General features: G+C 37.6%; 3 protein-coding genes across 5 annotated transcripts; 2 read left to right on the forward strand and 1 right to left on the reverse strand.

Annotated features, from left to right (window-relative positions):
- The first annotated feature begins 72 nt into the window (after positions 1-72).
- LOC140780556 (probable protein phosphatase 2C 26) lies at positions 73-9,098 on the forward strand. Of its 3 annotated transcripts, none has more exons than XM_073126187.1 (12): positions 73-371; positions 2,448-2,499; positions 2,634-2,713; positions 2,795-2,898; positions 3,722-3,792; positions 5,437-5,516; positions 5,621-5,718; positions 6,882-7,005; positions 7,084-7,166; positions 7,435-7,483; positions 7,556-7,641; positions 8,709-9,098. In XM_073126187.1, the coding sequence occupies exons 3-12, from the start codon at positions 2,677-2,679 to the stop codon at positions 8,766-8,768; spliced, it is 792 nt and encodes a 263-aa protein (XP_072982288.1). In that variant the 5' UTR covers positions 73-371; positions 2,448-2,499; positions 2,634-2,676; the 3' UTR covers positions 8,769-9,098. The 3 variants fall into 3 exon arrangements, with proteins under 3 accessions (XP_072982288.1, XP_072982287.1, XP_072982289.1); XM_073126186.1 differs by having other exon boundaries at positions 108-371; positions 2,817-2,898; XM_073126188.1 differs by lacking the exon at positions 73-371 and adding an exon at positions 2,088-2,108.
- Positions 9,099-10,132: 1,034 nt separating this feature from the next.
- Positions 10,133-12,104, forward strand: LOC140802780 (transcription factor MYB35-like). Its single transcript, XM_073158401.1, has 3 exons — positions 10,133-10,275; positions 10,369-10,498; positions 11,348-12,104. The coding sequence occupies exons 1-3, from the start codon at positions 10,143-10,145 to the stop codon at positions 12,096-12,098; spliced, it is 1,014 nt and encodes a 337-aa protein (XP_073014502.1). The 5' UTR covers positions 10,133-10,142; the 3' UTR covers positions 12,099-12,104.
- On the reverse strand, positions 11,190-14,291 carry LOC140802779 (peptide-N4-(N-acetyl-beta-glucosaminyl)asparagine amidase A-like). Its single transcript, XM_073158400.1, has 2 exons — positions 12,368-14,291; positions 11,190-12,072 (listed from the first exon to the last, which is right to left on the reverse strand). The coding sequence occupies exons 1-2, from the start codon at positions 14,170-14,172 to the stop codon at positions 12,054-12,056; spliced, it is 1,824 nt and encodes a 607-aa protein (XP_073014501.1). The 5' UTR covers positions 14,173-14,291; the 3' UTR covers positions 11,190-12,053.
- Positions 14,292-16,632: the final 2,341 nt, after the last annotated feature.

A 16,632-nucleotide genomic window follows, 5' to 3' on the forward strand; every position in this document is an offset into this window, starting at 1 on the left:
TGCCCGGGTTTGAACCGTAAAATTTAAATTGCTTAAATATTTGTGTGTAATATGCAAATTTACAAAGATAGAGGAGCAATACACCGTGAGCAATACGAAAGGCGAGGGTTCCCATCTCAACCCCTCCCAAAATCCCAATCTCCACGTAGCTCAAAGAGAGAGATCGAAAAGAGCCGTATATAATTGCAGCAGACGTGGCTCTCTTTCCGCTCGACATAGAATTTGGGGCGCAGGATAGCAGCAATGGCGAGGTCTGCTACTTGGTGGCTCCCGATTCCTTGCTCCTCTCGCTCTCTTCTTCCATCTGCTTCGCGTCCTCTGATACCCACTTCTTCTCCGACCAGGAAACCAGTGTGCTCTCGAGGTGTTCGGTAAATGGCCTTTCTTGTGCTCTTAGACTAAATTTTGATCTCCAAACCTACAAAACTAACCTGTAGCGAATTGGGTCTTCTTTCATTTTCTAAAACTTAGACGTGGCTTCTCATTTTCTGACGAAATGAGCACGTAGTCTATGTGAATTCACCTTGCAGATGTCTGTTTGGTGAAGTTCTGTGTGAAAGGATGTTCCTTTCTTACGTGACTGATGATATATGTAGTTAAAGGTGATTCCTTTAATAAACGACTCAAGAATTTTTCATCGCCTTCGATCTACTTGCGACCAAGAAGCGATTGAACCCTGGAGGTGTTCTGTAAATGGTTTCTCTCTATTGTTAGTCCAAAATTTGAGCTTCAAACCACTTAACTTAGGCTATAATAAGTTGGGTTTGTTTGTGTTTTTATTTCATGATAAAATGAGCTTGTAGTCGTTACAAATTTGAACTACACATACATATTTTTTCCAGTTCTGTAGGAAGAGTATGATTTGATACAAACCGGTTATTTATTAATAGAAATTTCAGTCCGTTGATAAATTAAGGGGTATAGCAGACAATTCGAGAGAGAGATAGGGTGGTTAGGATTTTGAAATATACGAATACACCGGTGTGGATTTACCTCGCCATACATCTATAATAAATTAAAATGAAAATTATAAAATATAAATAACACCCTATATTTTGACTATACTATAATAAATCTCTCTATATTATTATCTACAAATAAATCTCTCTATATTATTATCTACAAATATAATCCTTCATTTGCTATAAAAAAGATGCCAAGACAAACAATACAAAGTTTGGATTCTATTTAGGCTAACTCTTGTGAGGGCCAGTCTGAACACGCTGTCGAATGCACACCAACGATATGGGCAGCTTAATTTTGTTTTAGCAAATAGAGGGCCCCATTTGTAAATAATAATAAAGAGGCTTCATTTGTAATATAGTCAAAATATATGGTTTTTTTTTTATCTTAAATATATGAAGACTTTCTTTTGATGTGATTTTTTTCGATATTTAGAAATTGACCTCTATATTTAACCAAATATTTGCAAAATATAGGGGTCCAATTATAAATATACAAAGACTCTGACTCGTCAATTGAGTGTGACTTCAACTAACCTCCTAATAAGTAATAAAAATAATTTATTATTCATTATTTTTCATAAAAAGTGTGCCATCTAGTAGAGAGAAATAAAAAAGGACTAGTTCACCTTACAAACTAAAAGGGTTACAGGTACTTCAGGTCATATTAACTTGTACTTTTAGTCAATTTATTTAGGGGATTATACTTTTTTAAATGTTAGATTAGGAGAGATAAATTTGTGGTTAGTATTAAATCATTTATCTTGTAGGAAAGGATGCTCTTACCTGGCATTTTATAATAACGACACATTTCGTTATATCAATTCGTTTATTTAAATGGCTCATGTATTTTGGGTTGGCTTTGATATAGTTGCCAACTAGTGATAAAGCATGTAGTTTTAAAGTTAACAGGATTCAAATTCGGGTTCCTCGGTTATGCTATGCTTTACCTCATTCATTTGTTTCTTGGGTCCCTTCTGATTTTTTATCTCGTAATTTGTGGATAATTGGTTCAAGGCAGGGATTGTAAATTAAGTGAATCACCAACAACTGGCTGAATTTGTTGAGCAGAACTTCAAGTACTGTGGCAGCATGCAGTTTGGTCGATTCAGGCATGCATTAAGTCGGATGGTAATTAGATACTGGGTCAGTGCTATATGGTTGGTGCAAAGCGAGAGAACATTGTAAACCACCCATGATTGGTTGGAGAATATGTGCTAGAATCTAAGTTGGCAAGTAGTTTATACTTTATAGTGGTTTCCTGAATCCACATTTTCATACTTATGGTATAGGCATTTTTCAAGAAACTTCATATATGTTATAATATTTTGAACTCAGTGATTTGAGCTTTTATATATTAGAAGCTAGTGATGATTTAATTTGTTAATGTTGGCGATTAAGGGCTCACGTTTTCTGTTTCAAGAGTATCAAGATTTTTAAGAATAATTGAATCAGTAGGTTGACTTTTGCTATTTATTATCCTAGGTCGGAGTTGTCTTTCTCTGTTGGAACACATCTAATCCCTCACCCAAAAAAGGTAGTTCAAATTCTAATATTCTTGAAATTTCACATGACATTTGACCTTACTTTTGGACTGCTATATGGGTCTGTTGGTCAGGTTTTCTTTTTCCTGCCAAATGGAAGTTCTCAAAATTTTTTTCTTTTATTAAGGCTGACACAGGTGGTGAGGATGCCTTCTTTGTGAGTAGTTACAATGGCAGAGTTCTTGCTGTTGCAGATGGGGTTTCAGGGTACAATATTTATTCTAAAGTCGCATCATTTCAATGTTGCTTCCTACAAGTTGCATTAACTAAAGGTTTTTATCCTTCTAGCCTTTCTATTACTTACTCACAGATGGGCTGAAAGAAACATCAATCCTGCACTATTTTCTCGGGAGCTGATGGCAAATGCTTCACATTTTGTTATGGATGAAGAGGTATTCATTATTAAAATCGAACTAGAAGTACAACTAATGGCCAATTCTGTCTTGATTTTCATTCAAAGTTGAAGCAAACTGATTTACTGAGGTTTCTTTGGAACCCAAACATCTGTATACATAATACTAGAATATGACTTAGTTATTTACATTTTACACCATTTGGTTTAACAACTTGTGAATCTTTGTGGGGAATTGACAACAGAGGAACTAGTTGAGGACCTAGAACTTCATTTTTTTTTCCCGTAACTTTTCATCTTAAAACTCTTGCAGTGTCAGATGTTTAAGAGTTGTTTTAGGAAATGGTCCCTTTGTTTTTCTAGGAAAACCATGTTAGCTGGAACTGCTAGCCCACTGACACATTTTTTTCAAGTTTTCTTCTCTATCAGGTTTTATTATGATTTACATAGAGTGACACTTGTTTTTATCTTAGTACTTGGATATTATGAGATTGATTGGGTTAAAAAGTTACTATATTCTGACTTCCTAAGTGAAAGAGGGTTTCTTTATTTTCTGAATTATAGGATAATGATTAATTTCTTTCTTTGTTACTCCATTCTCTTTTTGATGCACTTTGACAACTAGATGAGCACCTAGATGCATGCCCGGTTTCTGGGCTTCAGGAATTCCTCAGCTCACTTGCCTGCTGACTAAAGACCTTTAGAATATTTACTTATGAATCAGAAACTTGTATTACCTGCAAAAATTCTACTTTCAAAGATTGAGGAAATATTACCAACTTATTATCTCAATAATTTATACTCTGTTATTGTATCTGCATGCTTGCTACTAGTATGCTAGACATAACTTGTGCCTTTGACAGGTCAACTATGATCCTCAGATTCTCTTGAGAAAGGCCCATGCTGCAACCTCTTCTAGAGGATCAGCGACTGTGTAAGTGTTAGTTATATTTCTTTCCTCCTTTCCGTCTTCCTCAGATAGATTTTCTTATGCGGATGGTTGCAACAAGTTTCTTGATTATTTTGTTGCCTCACTCTGGAAGTTAATTGCTTTTAAAACTCATTGAGGCTTACTGAATTATACATCACCAGAAAGTTGAAATAAGGGATGCACCTTGATGTCAAGTTGCTCATGTAAACATCCTTGCGACACATGCACCTAAATGTAATAAGAATGTCAAGCGAAGGGATATATTTTTTATTCAATTGCAAGACTGTTATCCCATCCTCAAATTTTATACTTGAATTTCCTGTTCTGATTGTATGAAACCCAATAAATAACTGTTTGTCATGTGTCACATTAGAATGCATTTGCAAAACAAAAGTTTTGGGAAGATAAAATATAGAACCTATATGATTTACCTTTGACTTTTGCTGATATTTCTGATAAAAGTGAAATTTCAGACATTCTTGAGGAGCTCCTCAATCTTTAAATTTAGATACCTTGCCCTTCACTTCTTTGCAAATATTGCTCATGTATTTCTTTCAAGCTTCTATGTCTGGTTTTCCCAGTCTAGCTTCATATTATATCTTTAGCATCACATACTTTTTTCTAAGGTTTCTAGTTTCGACCGATTCTAAGTAGGGTTGGCTGAAACATATCAGAATTGGCCCTATCCCGATCCTGACTGAAACTAGCCGGTTGGCTGGTTTCGGCTGGGGTATCGGCCGATAGCCGATCTCGCTTGAAACAGGCAGGAATGGGTCAGATCTGACCCGGGGAGACATCAATAATTGATGCCCTTCCCCCCAACCAGCCCTCTCTTTCTCTTCTCTTATCCCTCTCTCTCTTTCTCTCTCTCTCTCTCTCTCTCTCTCTCTCTCTCTCTCTCTCTCTCACCTCTTCCACCCGGCGAGTAGATCTCTGACGATCTCAACCTCAGGTGATGTTCTTCGACGACCTCGACCTTCGGCGACCTTGGGTGAGTTTATTTTTTAATATCTTTTTTAGTTTTTAATTCCACTCTCATTCTCTCTCTTTCTCTCTTTCTCTTCCTGCTTGTCTATTACTGCTGCGCACCTACAGCAAAAGTTAGTGCTGCTGAGTAATTTTTATTTTCTTATTTTTCTATCACTTTTTCTAATTTTTTTTTGCATTTTTAGGTAATATTTAAAATTTTACATAATTAAAAAATAGTTTGATTCGATACGAGCTGCCATTACAATCATTTTTTTGGACGACTGATACCAATCCCTATCTCGATACTGGGAACCTTGCTTTTTTCCATCACTTCGTATTACTATATGAAGATGTAAAGAGACAATAATTATGCTTCTAAAGGTCAATTGTTTCTGTTTTTCTGTTCCTTAGCCTGTGAGAATGGAGAAAGATTTTCAATCACAACCTTCTATGTAGATGATTAGTTGTTGAGTATATATTTGACATGACTGGGAGGTCTTACAGATTCTCAAGGTTATTATTTTAACATATCCTATTTATCGGCAACCTCCTTGCTACTTGTGCTGTCACCACTTGCTACTGTTGATTGCTGAGTTCCTCTTTGTTACCTGTTGTTACTGCATACATTTACCAAATTAAGTTGAGGCAACTTGCTTATGACTTGTATGTTTTTTACAGAATTATTGCTATGCTGGAGAAATCTGGAACTCTGAAAATTGCCAATGTTGGAGATTGTGGACTAAGAGTTCTTCGAAAAGGTGTGATCAAATCATGGTAACCATTTCCTTTCTAGGTTGGCTTAACATAGTTTATTTGTGGATTCACATCATTTTTCATTTCCTTTGTTAATTGTATGATGCAGGGCGAGTGGTTTTTGCTACATCTCCACAAGAACACTATTTTGACTGTCCTTTCCAGTTAAGCTCTGAGATAATTGGCCAAACATATCAAGATGCAACGGTTATCTTCTTTCATTTTGTCTGCACTGTCATTAGTGTCCTCCAGTGCTTTGTTATGCCGGATTCACCTCAATAGCTTATATATGACTGAGCAATAATATTATATTGATCTTTAATACCATGTAAGGTGTGGAATATTTGGGAAAACTTTATTGGGATGACATCTAGTTGCTTCTTGTCATAGGCAAGTCCAAGGTTTACCTCATAGTTTGTTCTACTCAAACAGTACTATCTATGAACTTGGGACAAACCAAGAGTAAGACCTACCATGATTTCATCTTTCTCCTTTTTCTAGGCTTTCTAACTAGAGGAACTTTTGAAGGCCTACTTCTAGATTCCTTTAGTTGACACGGTATGTTGTAGATAGCTAACTCTTCTCATCAACCTTCCTCGTGATTGCGTGCAGCATGGCAATGCAGTCTTTCTGATGCAAAACGTGGTGGAGAAAGATGAAAGAGGAAAATAAGAAGGAAAGGAATGGGGTTTCACACCTCCACCCTAAGAATGGTTTCACACCAAAATTCTTCAGAGAATAAAATCATATAAACTTTCATTAAGTTCCAAAAAAAATATAACGGGTCTATATATAGACCTACAATGAAATTAAGCAAAAAACACTCTACATAAGAAATAAACAAAAGACACCCTAAATAAATCAAAATCAGAACCAGATCCCTATAGGAGGGATCATCAACTGTCGGCGCCCCCTGCGCTGGTACACACGCCATCGCGTCCTATTAGTGATATCCGCATCACTTTCAGTCTTTTAATTTGCTTGACTTTGCGGAGGATTGAAGAATTGGTGACAGCTGTGATCAAACTGCTAAATACTTATGGAAGTCATGCTTGTAATTCCTCTTTGACCTATATGACTGCAGAGCATTACCTTATGCACCTATTTGACCTTCTCTGTCATTCTGATTTTCTTCATGCCCTATACTCATCAATTTAGTCAAAGTAACTTAAATACAGGCACATATACATCATTTCCTGCAATGTTTATGAATGCTGAATTGTTCTGTTGTGGTTACAGTTTTCAGATCTTGCTACTTCAGATGGTTAAACACATGCACATCTGCATCTGCATCTGAACTGCTTGGCTCTGAATTATGTTTCTTGGACTTCTGTATTTTGATACTAAATTTCTTTAATCTCCTTGTACAGGTATGCAGTATTGAATTGGCTGAAGGAGACACTATTGTCATGGGTTCAGATGGGCTCTTCGATAACTTATTTGATCATGAAATTACTTCTGTGATATCTAGGTTTCAAGATGTGGTTGAGGCCGGTAGATTTCCAACTTATTGTCTACTTCAGTTGATTCACCCATACTTTGACCTAATTGGAATCATAACTTGAATTGCAGCTAAGGCACTAGCGGATCTTGCAAACAATCATTCATTAGATGCTACTTTTGATTCACCCTACTCCATCGAAGCTCGAAATAGGGTATGATGAAATTGTTTGAATGATCCTCTATAATTGATAATGAACTGTATATGCCATTGACATGAATGTGATGGCAAAATACCTAATCAGATTAGTTAGACTTTAATGATCAAAGAGAAATTTGTCTCGATATAGCACGAAATTATTCATTCCATCCAAATAAAGACAGTTGGGCTTTATGTTAGCTGCAAGCTCGTGCAAAATGTCCTGCATGGAACCCACCTTGTTCGCATGAAATATGTAACATTTCTTAATCCTCTATGTGCAGGGATTTGATGTGCCACTGTGGAAGAAGATACTTGGAAGGAAACTAACAGGTATTTGACTCTAGACTACATATAAATGTAGCTTAGTTTTTGCGCTGCTTCATGTCATACTTGTATCTGCAGGTGGTAAGCTAGATGATATCACTGTGATTGTTGGGAAAGTAATAAACCTGCCAAATAATAGGAATGATGTAAATTACCCCAAAACGGTAAGCTTTTTATTTATCAGCTATACAAATTATTATACGTCTTCAATATATTTTGATAGTGATAAGAGGAAACAAACTTGCCATCAGTAAGTGTAATATGCAGCTTAATAGGCTCTCTCGGAGTCTTCATTTCATTTTTTTTTCCTTTCCCATTCTAGCAGGGTCTTGGTCCCAAAACTTTTGGCCTAACCTATAGTTAAACAGTTAATGTATCGTACATCAAAATATGAACTATTAGACAATCAGGTCAGGTCCAGGTCAAGACATATGCATATGCCTGATGTTATTGGATCAGGCCCTGGAAAGTTCAGCTCATTTTACACATGAAATGCTTGTCCTACTTAATCTGGCTCTTTTCTATGTGGGGCAGGTATTGGTTTGGGAAACCTGATGCAAATGGTGGATCATGTTAGGATAGGATACTAACTTTCTGTCTTGATATCAGATGTTGATCCTGAACGGACTCAACCAATTACCACTAGTTAGAAAGGCACACAACTAAAATTGAGGTATCAAACCTTACCGTTAAGTAATTTAGTTAATATCTGGGAAGATAGCCTGCTAACTATAGGTTAGATTTTAACCACTGAAGTTGAGTGATCAGCCTTCTGCTGCATGTTTCATAGTAGGATGGTTATCTTATTTTTTTTCTAGCAAAATAACCCTTCTGAGCCTCACCTAAATTTTTTATTTCTTGACAATGATTTAGGTTCTGTTTGGTTTTCTTTTTCCTATTCTATTTTCTTAGACTCTTATATTTGTTTGTACTATCGAGTCCTAGATCAGCCTCTGAGTTCTCCAAATTGAATGGACGGTTTATAGAAGAGGGTCACCTAAGAAAATCAATTAGGAAATAATTATACATGAAGTAAAAAATTTCTATTTTAAGTTTGTATCAACATCTAAAATCTAGGAATGTTATTTATAACACACAATAAAAATTGTCTATCACAAACATTTCTATAATATATATATTATCAGGGAAGAATAGAAAGACAATGTTTTGCATCTTTTCTGAAAACAAGCAATACTGGGTATTATCTGATCCAACATTATTGAATGAACAGGAAGAAGAAAAGGAACCCTGCAAAACTGAAGAGCAGCTTGGCATCAGAGATACCGAGTAGCAGGCCCGCTTGTCGTGGAGTCTTAAGGCTCCTGAGCTTGATACTGTGGTGTTCGCAGTCTTTCTTTTTTCTTTTTTTCTTATGATTTTTCTATTTTTAATAGATCAATGTTCAACATTTGAAGAGACCATTCATTCCAGAGATGTTAACCTTTTCTGGTAGAACCAGTATGCTCATCATCATTTAGTAATCTGAGCAGGCTGTGTTAACTGATGTCTAATTCTCCATGCAGTAGACATTTCCTGCTGTACTTGTATATGTGACGTTGAGGAAATCATAAATCCAGGCATTTGGCCCTACAGCAATAAAAAGGGTCCTTTTCCATAATAATGTTTACTTTTCTCCCTTGATTTATTTATCCATGCTTTCAGTGGACACTTTATCTTTGGCCTTCAAAGCTAATGTAATCCCAAAAAGGCCATATCAATAATTCGTATTGTTTAGCTTTTATCTTCATCTCATACGTACATTTACGCTCAAAGTTCTTTTGCTTGCTTGCTATCCTCTTCCTAAAATATATATTATTCAACAGTAAAAAAAAAGAAAAGAAATGCCCTCAGATTACATGTTTATATGGCAAAAAGAATCTGAACGTTTATATCGTTTTATTGTTATATAATTTAGACTTTAAAGGTTAATTGAATTTGAGAGGAATCTACGTAAAAGACGAGAGTTCTGGTGGGAATCTTATATGCTCACAGTATTTTTCTTTGCATAGAAGCGAAATGTGGCGGCGTTTATATCGTGTAAATTCCATGACAAAGCTGTGAAAAATGGGTCACAAAATAAACATATTCATGCAGGCAGGGAGGTTACAAAGCTTAACCAAATAGCCCACCCAAATTGAACCTGACATCATTGATAAAAAAGACACCTCTATTAAAAACTAAAGGACCCAAGATATCCACCTCTTCTATATTTATATATGTATATAAATCACTAGTTTGTTCATAGAATAATCATTCAAATGCTTAGAATAGTGGTGTCATTTGAGTATGTAGGTGTGGTTGGATACTGAACTCATCACCTCTTCTTTATCTCTCATCTCAGACTGATTCTAAGGTGACAACATTAACAATCATGCCACCATTTGATTAATGAGGAAGGATCTCATGCTTTTCTTGCCTTCATCTTCTCATTTCTTTTTTATAATTTTTTTATAGACCCCCTCCTCCTCATCACTCGCTATATTTATCTACCTTCCTCCTTATTTCTCTCCTCTTGAGTGAGATTGCAAGCTAATTAAGGTTTAAGGTTGGACAGACACCAATGTTGTTTTGATCTTTTCTTCTACAATTTTTTTGTTTGTTTGTTTACAAGTGTTGTTACTTCTTGCTACCTAAAAAATTGAGGTTAATGCATTTGCTAGGTGAGATGGGGAGGCCTCCTTGCTGCGATAAATCGAACGTAAAGAAGGGTTTATGGACACCTGAGGAGGATGCAAAGCTCCTGGCTTACACCTCAACTCATGGAACTGGAAACTGGACCTCAGTTCCAAAGAGAGCAGGTCATATATATACTTTGAGTGTGCTTAAATCTTCTCTTCTTCTGGCATACAACTTGTAGCTCTCATTGTATTACTTTGGTGAGAGGTCTGCAGGGTTGAAGAGATGTGGTAAAAGTTGCAGACTGAGGTATACCAACTACTTGAGGCCAAATCTGAAGCATGAAAACTTCACTCCAGAGGAAGAAGATCATATTATCACTCTTCACTCAATGATAGGAAGCAGGTAAGATACTAATTAATTTAACTTCTTCCATTTTGTACATCTCTAGTACTAAATTATTTATAGAGAATATAACATTTTTGTGTAATATTAACTGTTAATGGTACCAAATTTTATCGTCGCATGCCAACATTTTAACGAACAGATTGGGAATATATTAGCTGTGACAAAGTAGTAGAGAATTTCTATGCTCTTCTTAAATTTGCAAAACAATGCTAAGAGTGAGAGCAATTCAAGGATGGGGAGTTTGAAATCAAATTAAAAATTGTAATATTTAAAATGAGTCTAAATAAGTCTTATGCTTTAATAATTTGAGTTGTGTTTAGAATAATTTTGGAAAGAGATGTGCAAATGTGGCTGCAAAAAGGGCTTTTCATAATATACTACAGAGTACAAAGCAATCATTAAGTACATAATACGAAAACTATTACTTAATTAACCCATGAACTCTTGTTATGCATGCCAACCTTGGCTCCCTATCTTAGTGAAAGGAGGTAAAATGGCATGAAGGGGGGATGATCAAATAAATGAGCTCTAGTGCCAGAACAAACTTAACTAACCATGACATATATATGAGAGAGAGAGAGAGAGAGAGAGAGAGAGAGAGCAAATCCAACCTGGATCAAGCTAGTTTTAATAAGATTTAATTTATAAGTTTTAATTTGGTATTAAATGTAGACCATTCAAGATTCAATTTAAGCTTGATTCAGACTTGATTTATGATAAGTTTGAATATACTTATTATCAAGCGGCTAGAAATAGGTTCAAATTGAAAATCGAATCAATTCAATTGAAACACAAACTAATTTCAATCGAAGCTTAAAAGACATTGCTCTCTGGTCTTGTTTTCAGGTGGTCTATAATAGCAAATCAACTGCCTGGCCGAACTGACAACGACGTCAAGAACTTCTGGAACACCAAGCTCAGCAAGAAGCTCTGCCAGAAGGGGATCGACCCCGTCACCCACCGCCCCATCTCCGACGTCATGCACAGCATCGACAGCCTTGCCAACTGCTCCGCCGCCGCCCCTAAACATAACACACCGCGTCGACAACGATCCTCGCATGGCGGCGGCGGCGGGAGTAGTACTCCTATCAGCTCTCTCAATCGCGACCTCAAGAACGTCTTCCTCTGGAACTGGAAGCCGACGACGCTGCGCTTCGACTCCGCCCACGAAGGTAGCCCGCCGTTGGACCTCTTGCAGCAATTCCACGCCTTCAGTGGCCTCATCCGACAGTCCCCTCATGAAGCCTCGTCGTCCTCGTCGGTGACCATGGCCGGAGCTACTGAGCTACCTCCGGTGCAGGAGCTCAACTGGAGTGACTTCCTCGTAGAGGATGTGCAATATCCTGATCACCATGATCCACAAGCTTCTTCTTCTTCTTCTACCCAGGTGAAGCTACTCAAAGGGAACGAATTTGCTAACCCAGATGGTTTGATCAGTGATTGGTATAACAGCATGATGGATGTGGAGGTGAACAGTGTTGCTCCAGGAGATTCGTGCGAGGGTTCCAGTTCTTTTGTAGATGCTATCTTGGATTGGGACAAGGAGATGGTATCAGACTTCCCTGAGCTCCCTGTTGACCCATATAATTTCTCGTAGAGGATGAAGTGCTAATTATATATATAAACTTGAAATAAATAAAGACTTAATTTTGATTGCTCTTTACTTATAAAGCCAGTAATTTTCTATTGATCCTACCAAAATATTAGCTAGAACATATCATCCTCCGAAATTGAATGCTAGAATTTAACAAGAAACAGAGAGAGAGAGAGAGAGAGAGAGAGAGAGAGAGAGAGAGAGAGAGATGCATTTATAAACACACAATGGACGAAGTAAAGCAGCAAAAAAGATTGTTAAGAAAAAGTTACATCGACGCGAAGCCGGCGGTACTTGCGGTCGTGTTGTCGCTCAGAAGTACGCCATCTCTGGCTCTAACCATCCTTTTGTAGATGCCGTTTTTGTCGCGGAATTGGTAGATTTGTTGAGTGCCGGCAGAGCCAGAGAGCACCGAGTGGTCCTCGACAAGCATCCACCCACTCGCGTCCTGCCGATCCGTGACCGCCACGGTGGTCACATCCTTGCCGACCGTGCGGCTGCTCTCTTCGTACAGGGTGTGCGAAAGATTTGTCCTCGATGTGTAGGTATCGTTCTCCCCTTGCAAAGTCGATGTTATGATCGCGAGCGGGTACTTGGTTTTGAACGTCTCTTGTGCGTACAGCGTCTTCGGACCCGACCTTATCCTCACGTCGATCTTCGACTTTGCCTTTATGTGAACGCCCTTGCAGTTGCCGTCATCTGTGTACTCGATCGAGCTCTTGAACTTGAGCTTCTGATCCACGTCGGTTGTCAGGTTTCCGAGCGACGAATTCACCCATCCTGAGATGTGGGATTTCCTCCCTGCTTCGATCTTGAATGTTCCATTCAAGAGATGGAAGTCGTATCGGCGAGAGATTGAGATGTTAGGGACGTGGTAATCCACGAGCTCTGCGGTGACGGAATCTGAGTTCTTATCCAGCCAGAGGTGTAGATTTGCATCGACAAGCCAAAATTCGATGCCGTCGGTCACTCCGAGGCCGAGATCGTGAGAGTTGTTTCCATCTAAGAGAGTTCCTAAGAATGGAGTCAATTCTAGGTTATAAGATGGGAGATCGAATGCCCCGAGACCGACAACTGGTGCCCAGAACAATGGATTGATTCCTCCCGTAAATATGACCGGGAAGGGAACCACCGATCCGGCGACCTTCCCATCAACCGTCGCGAAGACCTGGCGGAAAAAGCCATTCCCTCGCTTCGTTGTGAGATTGTTCTTCTCAAGGTATGAATCGGGCGGATTGGTGTACCAGAACTCATCGTTGGAGTGGAAGGAGACAAAGATTTCGAGAACCGCCCGGTAGGTGTTCGACGGAATGCTGACATTAGTGAAACGCACGTCGGACTCGTTCCGAATACGAAACCAGAAGCCGTCTTCCCCGTTCTCTTCCGAGATCGGTACGATCAAATCCGCCGGCTCCAAGTACAAAGGTTGCGCCTTTTCCTCCCCAACTCCGTACGCAAGATCCGGTTCAATTTCCTCCTCGCTGTAGAAATTGAGCGAGGCGTTGACGTGGTAGACTCCGGTGTAGACGTCGTTGACGATGTTCTCCAGCATCATGGAGATATTGCCGCCCTCGGGGCGGCGGAAGAGGGAGGAGAAACGGGTGACGTCCTTGCGGACGCGCCAGAAAACGCCGGCGTCGTTGGGCTCGGCGGTGCTCGTGCGGAGGAGCTCGACGCCGTCGATCCACACGGCAGCGATGCGGTCGTACTGGTCGCCGGCGGAGGCGAAGGAGAGGTCGAGGACGAGGCGGGACCACGGAGGGGGGCAAGAGGGTGGAGGGGAGTAGGAGGTGGTGAAAGGAGGAGAGCCATAGGTGTTGGAGAAGGAGTGGTGAAAGAGGAAGTGGGAGCAATTAGGACTGGAAGAGGGGAGGAGAGGAGCAGGGTAGGTGGGGTCTATGTACTCTTGGGGAGAGGAGAAAGAAGAGATGGAGGAGGAGGAGGAGGGAAGGGTAAAATGGTCAGTGAGGGAGATGGGAATGGAGGTAGAGGGAGAAATAGAGAAGAAGAAGAAGAAGAAGAAGAAGAAGAAGAAGAAGAGATGGAGATGGAGATGGAGATGGAGGGAAGAATGCATTGTAGTGAAAACAGTCAGAAGAAGAATAATGAAAGAAGGAGAATGAGAAATTTGTTGTTGTTTATTGAGGTGTTTGTATCTTTATATAGAGGAGAGGAAACCATGCATCCACTATTAACTTATTAATTGATTTGAATTAACCTCAATTTGAAATGGTTGGAAAACAAATACAAAACTTTCTTTCAAGTATAAAGGAGTAAAAGCAGTGTTAATATATATAAATACAAATAATGGATTGGGTTCCATGATTAAGTTGTATGGGAGACAATAGGAATTACTTTTCCAGGTGCATTCTTGATAATTTCTTTTGAGTAAATGATGGATAGATATTTTCAAAAAGAATGTGATGTTTAACCTTTTCAATGAAGAGATTAAGAGATAATATGATACCTTGGTTGAAGTATAGTATAGTTGCAAGTTGGATAGATGATATTTTTACCTGGAGCTTTCCTCTGCTTGTCTCCTTTGCTGCCTATGCTACAAAAATCTGAAGAGAGGAGATTACTGCAAGTTAAATGTGCTACCCCTGGAAGGGAGACCGAAGCTGGTAAAGGGCAGTTTTTATCTTATTTGATTTTGGATTCAAAGGTACAAGGGGAAATGTGAAAAGAGAGATTTGGAAGGAAAGAACTAGGAAGCACTAACTTCATCATATGGTAATCTTTTTATTTTTAATATTTAGATTCACAAATTACTCTATAAATTTAAGCGGTTAAAAAATAGTAATCATAAACTTAAAACGGTTAAAAAATAATAATGTATGTATATATTTTTTTTATTCTAACACTTAGGCAACTACTTAGCATAATGGTGTGATAAATTCACAATTATTTTAAAAACTTGAACCATTAGAAAACAATAGCCTTTACATTTTATATTCTAAGACAATCTTGCACCCTGAGATTACAAGATTGACTTGTGTGCTATATTCTAATAAAAATCTATGAATGCTTTAGTGGGTCGATCAAAATTTATAGGAGGATTTAATTTTGTTTGTCTGATTGTATTCGCAATTAACGCATTAATCATTGACGGTTTTAATCATATCCACTAAAATACTATAATTTTTTGTATTCTTTTAAGAGCGATTGAAGTCGTTGGATGCATGCCATCTACATTATATATCTTTTTGAATTAAATTATGGCTTCATGTAACATATGAATTTGACTTTTTTATAACCTATCATCTTAGAAGAATTGTTTAAGTGATTCAGCCCATGTATTAAGTAGCAGTGACTCCTCCTAAGTTATAGATCTATCTAAAAGAATCTCTCACATGCATATAGAGATGACTATTTGTTTTATATTTACAGTATAAGCATGAGTAGTACTAATTCTATATTAAGAAAAATGAAACTTTGATATATGTACCTATATTCTTTTACAGCAGTAACTACTACTCTGTGACACGTTTTTGTGAGACATTTTCAACTTGATACTTTTTCTATTGTCTATTATTGCCGACAAAATCACATCTACTCCTTATATTAACCTTTCATATATATATATATATATATATACACAGCCTTGTTTCAAAATTCTTTTATCGGAATGGACTATCTTCAAATTTATTTACCAAATGAGATTTAATTCACTGTAACCTTAACAAAAATGATGAATTGATCAATGTTTTTTCTCTGGACAATTCATCGTTTTTGTCTTGTCCTAAAATTGTTGATCAATTTAGCGTTTTATATATGAAATCTCTTTAACTTAGTCTAAATTGTCTGGCGATAAAAATGCTGAATTGATCAACGTTTTTGTTAGGGCTATAGTGAATTAGACCCCATTTGATAAATACATTTGAGGGTAGTCCATTTCGGTAATAAATTTAAAAAAAGAGTCTATTTTGGTCAAAAACTCTCTCTCTCTCTCTTTATATATGGGAATAAAGGAGAAGCCCATGGGTGTTTGGGCCTGAGTTCAGTCTCTATGGGCTTGTGTTTTGATTGGGCCGAAGACACGTTTCCACTGTTGGAGTGGGTTGGAATTCCATTCTAAGGATATGCTTTAGTTTATCAAATTTACGTAAAAGAGTAAATAAATCAATCAAATTATGATGAGAGATTTGTTTAATTATTTATTGATTAAAGAATAAAGAATTAAATTAATGGGCTCATTAATTTAATGACAATAAATCTTCATTCTTTTTTTTTTTAAATTTTAAAAATCCATTTTTAGATCCCATCCTTAGTACTCTTGTGGTTCCCAAGAATCCAGCTACAAGAGTTTGAATTACCAACTTGGAAATATTCCGTACTCTACCCGCTTCTGCCGAATTATTACTAATCTAATCAATAAAAAAAGCTAATCCAATAATGTACCCATTTTGTGAATTAGAATTTTGGTTATTTTCGATGAACGATATTCCTTTTCTTTTTCTTTTTCTTCCCAGAATCTTTTGTCTTACTAATGTTGATTTTTAAGAACGAGTAACAATTGCATAGTCTGTGTAAGCGA

Source organism: Typha latifolia, chromosome 1 (assembly GCF_019914945.1).
Source record: "Typha latifolia isolate L0001 chromosome 1, TyphaL0001v2, whole genome shotgun sequence".
NCBI classification, from domain to species: domain Eukaryota; kingdom Viridiplantae; phylum Streptophyta; class Magnoliopsida; order Poales; family Typhaceae; genus Typha; species Typha latifolia.